The 6,488-nt window shown below is 36.5% G+C and overlaps 2 protein-coding genes across 3 annotated transcripts in view; one reads left to right on the top strand and one right to left on the bottom strand.

Annotated features, from left to right (window-relative positions):
- Positions 1-386: 386 nt before the first annotated feature.
- On the top strand, positions 387-3,388 carry LOC18992712 (RNA-binding protein 24). The gene is made up of 6 exons (XM_006416146.2): positions 387-606; positions 694-817; positions 1,202-1,319; positions 1,851-1,884; positions 2,237-2,540; positions 3,121-3,388. Exons 1-6 carry the CDS (start codon positions 418-420, stop codon positions 3,225-3,227), a joined length of 876 nt encoding a protein of 291 aa, XP_006416209.1. The 5' UTR covers positions 387-417; the 3' UTR covers positions 3,228-3,388.
- An 828-nt stretch (positions 3,389-4,216) lies between these two features.
- The window catches only part of LOC18992711 (UDP-glycosyltransferase 85A2), a 4,483-nt gene continuing 2,211 nt past the window's right edge, over positions 4,217-6,488 (bottom strand). The window contains exon 2 of one of the 2 annotated variants that reach the window (XM_024153148.1): positions 4,217-5,292. In XM_024153148.1, the coding sequence (XP_024008916.1) occupies positions 4,352-5,292 (941 nt within the window). In that variant the 3' untranslated portion in view covers positions 4,217-4,351. The remainder of the gene's footprint in view (positions 5,293-6,488) is intronic. The other variant, XM_006416144.2, reaches the window with a different exon arrangement.

Here is a 6,488-nt window from a genome sequence, read left to right as displayed (position 1 = left end):
AGTGCTTGCCTTGTCACTCTTCTTACAAAACCCCAAAGAAAACTCATTCCTTCTTACATAAACTCACCATTTTCTCTTTCTCTCTCTCTACTCTCTCTCTCTACTCTCTCTCTCTCCCTCAAGTGTAGGGTCGGAATCATAATACGGCATCGTTTAAGAGTTGCAATTTGCAATTAAAAAACAAAGAGAGAAAATGAAAAAGTCGTTTGTGAGGCATTTGACGATATAAAGAAGCCAACTTTCCCTCATATACAATCTTTTCTTCTTTTCTTTCTCGGCTGATGTTTTAATTAGACAGACCCCATTTTCATAAATTCATTCATTAAATTTATTTATTCATTTTTTGTTATCGGTATATATCATAACAAACCATCATCATCAACAACAATATCAAAACAGTTATATATCGTATAATAGATGTCTTCTAATACGAGCTATTACCGATCGCCGTTCGGAGACACGACCTACACCAAAGTGTTCGTCGGAGGCTTAGCATGGGAGACTCCGACCGAGGAAATGCGTCGTTACTTCGATCAGTTCGGAGAGATTCTTGAAGCCGTCATCATCACCGATAAGACCACCGGAAAATCTAAAGGCTATGGTTTCGTAAGTTAATCCATTTTTTTGTATCTCCACCATTTTCATCAATTGTTTCTCTAGGCCGGCAAAGTCATGATCATCTCGGTGGTCTAGGTCACATTTCAAGAGCCGGAATCAGCAACGAGAGCAGTCGCCGATCCGAATCCTGTGATCGATGGTAGAAAGGCTAATTGCAATATTGCGTCTTTTGGACGGCCCCGACCATCGACGCCTCGAGGTTCGTTAACTCAAATATTAGTTCTTAATTTTGAACTTCAATGATCTCTCATCGGTCTGTTTTTTTTATATATAATGTTCTTCCATTTGGCTGGATTATTTTATATTTTGTTTCTGTAAACTAACCAAAAAAAAAAACTCATACACTGAAGAATATATAATAGACTATTTCCGTGTTTTCAATACGTAATTTCATCATATTTGTTGGGGAAAAAAGAATCAATCATCATTTCTTATCGTTGAAGACATCAATCAGCATTTTTACATTACATATTGATTCCAAAACCTGAAATATCTGTGTAGGAAAAAAATATAGCTACATTGTCCAATAATGTAACAATTTGGAATGAAAATGTTTGATGAATTACTCTTTGATATGGCACAGGGAGAGGACAAGGAGGAAGCCCTAGTCAGTATCATGGTGGAGGACAATCAAGCTATACCGGAATGGCTGCCCCGCTGCAGCAGGCTGCGACTGCCCAGCTCATGTATCCATCGTACGGGTACGTGAGGTTTCTATGATTATTTAAAAGGGAGAAGAATTAATGGGGTTTCAAGACAAAAAATTGGAATTAATGGGTTTTCTTATTATTATTATTTTTTAGAAAGGGTTGGTTTCTTTATCTAAACCCAAAAGGGTGTAAAGATGTTTATAATTTTGCTTAGACGGTGAAATGGTCCAATGCGATAGAAATGGTAAGAGACAGAAGATGATATTTAATGCTTCAATTTGCGCAAGTTGGAGTCAGCCTGTAAATATATGATATTCATAATATAAATACTTATATTAGACTAGCTAGCTAGTTGTCATATAAAAAGTATAGTATGTATTGAAGATTAGCCGGACCAACTTCGCAATAGAACAATAATAGTGAAATATGTCATGTCTATATATAATGAGTGTATATATATGTCTCCATGAAATTTGCATGCATTGAATTTGTCGAGGTAAAATAGTTAAGTAAACTTTTGTTGGTATTTTGGTGAATATTTTGACTAATTGGTTTAGCATCATTAAATTCTTTTGTTTTCAGGTACACCTACAATTCTGAATATGGGTACCACCAAGTCAGTCTCTCTCTCTCTCTCTCTCTCTCTCTCCCCACTTATGAGTTATGAGTCTTATGACATAGTCACATACATATACAATTACGAACATGCAATGATCGATACATATACCCGGAAAATGTTGTATGATCGTATCCTTCTAGCGGCTGTACATGAATTAGCTTAGTCTTTCTTCCCAAGAACTGAGTTGTAACTAGCTTGCTTAAATACTGGTTAAATCTGTAGTGACTTTGTATATTTTGAACGTATAGTATTGCGTAGATCATTAAATCATGACCTCAAGATTAACATTGACCTGATTAAGTTGGTTATTAATAAATAATAATTTTGCTTACTGAATGATTACATGCAGGCGTTATACAACACACAGCTCCAACAAGCACAATACTATCAACAGCAAATGTACGGCGGAGGAGCAACATCACCATCATCATCTAACATCATGCCTTCTCCTTACTACTACCTCCAAGCTCCAAGTCCTAGACCATATCCTCATCAACATCATCATCAATATGCTCATCATATTCATCATCATCAGCAGCAGCAACAACGCTTACCTTCTGCTTCTTCTTACCCAATTCACCAATCCAATTTCGAGGCTCCTACTAATTCCTCCAATGCCCCTCCTTCCCAAGAGCCAATATCTTCTTCCACCGGTACGTCAATAAATAGTACAATGTTTTGGTTTTTCAAAGGACATCATGTGTCACCATTCATGTCTAATGGCAATGTGCATATGCATAATGCATTCATCATCATAATAATATAAGATCCAAGTCCACTAAGTACTAAACATTTTTGTAAAAACAATCATGCATATACAAGAGTACGGAAGATTAAACGGAATACCAAAAAGTGAGTGAATGATTGGGCACATGGGATATATGTAATTCCGTCATGTCCATGTGAACTGAGCTGTCTAATTATTTGTTCCCTCACATCTGTCTATCGTCCACCATGGGTCATGCATGTTTATATATGTGTATGTAATATGCATAAACCAATAGTGTTTGCATGTGGGTTTCTGTCACCTTTTTTATATTATTGATACTCAAGATCTAGTCACAACTCACAAGGGAGAAGGGACCACTCTCTATTTAAGCAATTATCCAAACTTATTCGCAGGGGGGCAACCAAAACAAATGAATTCTATATGTGGAATTGTAGATTGACTATTTGTTGAAAAATAGTTTTAAAGAAAATGTTTAATCTTGTGGTTATTTGTTTTTTCTTCAGAATCACAAGTTCCACATCAATTCTCAGCAGAAGGAGGAGAATTCGATGCAACGGATGCACCTGAAAGTACAACCACGAACAGCAGAGAGTTGACATCATCTTCATAATCAACTGCATCTCCAACTTGTACAATCTTTTGACATTTTTTTACCCTCCCTTTCTCTTCATCCAACAAAGAAAAAAAAAAAGCTAATTCGTTTATTTCCCCAACCAAATCCTTCCATGACTTAATATGACTGCCAAATAAAGATGGCTCTATCTCTTGTCATGTTTTGTTCTTTTCTCTAACGAAACAATACATAATAAGTCTACTTTGATATTCTTATTATTTGAGAATAAAATCGACTATTTTAAGAAAAGTATTACTAGTACTTGACTTTTTATTTAGACTTATGTCTAACTGATAGCATGTTAAAAACAAATAAAATCAAGTCAAGTTTGAAAAAGTTAGTCATCCAAGTGTTGTATAATTGGCTGAGATTTATTTTTTTCTACCAAACTAGCTCAATTTTGCAAATTTTTTCTAGTTAACACCCATCTGAAATTTTTTTCCATTATAAATTTTGTCAAAAGCATTAGAAACGTTGAACTGATGTGTAGATAAAATATTAAGAAAGATCCCAAATGACAATATCATTTTAAGATTTTCTGACATGGTCATGCATGGACCACATCGGAGCTTTTTCTTAGGATAACTTGATTAACAAGCGTCTCATAATTCACGATGGACTAACCAGAAGGATGCTCCGTCGCTTCCTTGGCCAACCGCCGCTACTTATCGGCCTTGTCCTCAGTCTAGACGGTGTTAACAAAGGTGACGTGGAAGCCTTTAGCGTGGTCCTTTATCAATTGTATTTATTGTTTTGTTATATATTAAATTTACTTTTGTTGTCTTGATCGAATTTTAAAAATTTTCTCGCCCATGATTTTCAGCGTTTAACTCTGTTTCTGAAATTTTGTCCCTAGATTCTATTTCTACGACTACAATGTTGGCATTAACTTCTTATTCCACGATGTCCACTTGATTTTTTCCAAATTTTTTTTATCATTTATATATATTTGGAGATGTATCTGACTAGCTGTGCATATTGTGGACTTTACCATTTATTTGTCGTTTTATTTTCGTAACTTAGGATATTCATCACGGGATTCACAAACCATTGGAAAAAATAATAATAATAATTTGATAAACATCTTATATTCAAAATAGTTTTTAGACTCCATGTAGTCTCTACTCTCCTAAAAGAATCTTGCTCACAACCTTTTCAAAGTTCACAACCGAGGAACCAAATTCATGCTCCGTCGCTTTCTCGGCCAAGCGCCGCCACTCCTCCGCCTTCTCTCTCATTTTCTTTCCCTTCTCTCCATCCATCAACTCTCTAACCACCGCCTCAACCTCCTCTCTATTCACATCTCCACCGATCTCAATCCCAACCTCCCACTCGTCACAGCAAAACTTACAATTCGTTTGCTGTTCTGCAAAAAACGGCCAACACACCATTGGAACTCCGCCACAGAGACTTTCCAACGTCGAGTTCCATCCATTGTGTGTCAAGAACCCTCCAATCGCCGGATGAGAAAGAACTTTCTCCTGAGGACACCAACTAGCCAGCATCCTCCGATCCACTGTCTCCGTTAGAAACTCAGGCGAAACCTTTGCCACATCTCCGGCTACTAAATCCGGCCTTATCACCCACAAAAACTCTTTCCCCGTCGCTGCCAAACCCCAAGCAAACTCTTCAAGTTGTTTGGCAGTCATAACAATTATGCTCCCGAAGTTAACGTAAACAACGCTGTTTGGAGTTTTGGTATTGAGCCAATCCATACATGCCGTCTCTTCTTTCCACAAGTTCGATCCCAGGCGTCCGATTTCACTATCTTCAACGATCTCTTGTTTGGCTAGCAGATGGAGCGGTCCAATAGAGTAAACCGGAGGTAAAATAGATTGCATGGATTGGATGACGTCATGCTCAAGATCATCGAACGTGTTGAGAATGATAGCAGAAGCACGTTTGGCTCGGTCGGTCTCACGTACAATGAAGTTGAGCATTATGTCCTTAGGATTGGTCGTACGGATGAAGCTAGGGATGTCTTTTAGTCTTAGGTTCTTCATCGATGGAATCCAATCTATCTTTGTGTCTAAGTGCTCTTTTGTCAAGTAACTCTCATCTGCTAAATCCATTACCGTTCTATTAGTAATAGTTCAAACATCTCAAAAAAATTCTTAAATTTAAATTAGAGCACCAATATTAATATGCAGAATCTGATGCGTTTACATTGAATCATGGATACGGTGATAGTGTACCAATGACAAACAAAAAGTGGCCTCGACAATGATATTGGAGGTTTGGCCTTAATTTGATATTTTATGATTTGCCAACATCATTTCCTTTTTCTTTTCGTGATCTTCATTAACTTTATCTTTTATTTTGGTTAAGAACACGTTACACAAGTAACCAAACATATATTCAAATATAACCAAACAGCTACTTTTTAGTTTTCTTCTCGCTATTTCACCTATAGTTGCTATTTCTATTTAATATTTTCGGTTTTAAATTGTTGTATGTTTTGAGTTTCTCATACATATTTATAAATGAAAATTCTAAACTTATAAATTATTTTTTGTCATTATAAAGAGATAAAACAAAATTCCAACACAAACAAAAAAGAAATATATATGAGTATACAGCTTATTTTTTTTCCTCGAATAAACAGCTAATTATGCATTAAAATAGAGATAATATAATTTTTAAATATAAACCATTTATCAATTTGAAACGGATGGAGTACCTATTTATAATGAAGTTAACTTACGAGCTAGTTTCAAATATCGTCCCTCGTACCCCCACCCCCCCCCTGTGTTGTATTAAAAAAACCCTAACCTTCCAAATTTTTTTTGGGGCCCATTTAAAAAAAAAAAAAAAAAAAAAGAATATTTTGGCGGGGGCTCCTTCTTTTCCCTCTTTGGGAGGGGGGCCCCCTTCCAATTTGTTTTTAAAAAGTATATAGTTTTCAAAAAAAAGTATGCAAATCCCTGCGCTCTTAGTAAGAGAAAAAAAATCTTTTAACGAAGTGTCTTTTTTCAACCGCAACCCTCAGCGAAGAACCCCTACAACATACACCCCCTCCGACTGGATGAAATTTATGCTCCGCGCCGTCGGATGGCTGAACATTCAATCAAAATCTGAAAAAGAAAAAAAAAAAAAAAATATGTGATCCTCCTTTAGAAATTATCTGTGGTCGGCGCGGGACCACAGAGGTATAACGGCGCAACACAGTTAAAATTTATGGTCGCGGGAACGAGCCAGCCTCACAACACTGTCTATTGTGGTGCCGTCTTTCTTCATTTTTTCATCGACAGGAGTATG

The sequence above is a fragment of the Eutrema salsugineum genome, unplaced genomic scaffold (genome assembly GCF_000478725.1).
Source record: "Eutrema salsugineum unplaced genomic scaffold, Eutsalg1_0 scaffold_5, whole genome shotgun sequence".
NCBI lineage: Eukaryota > Viridiplantae > Streptophyta > Magnoliopsida > Brassicales > Brassicaceae > Eutrema > Eutrema salsugineum.
This window is presented reverse-complemented; position numbering and strand designations above follow the sequence as displayed.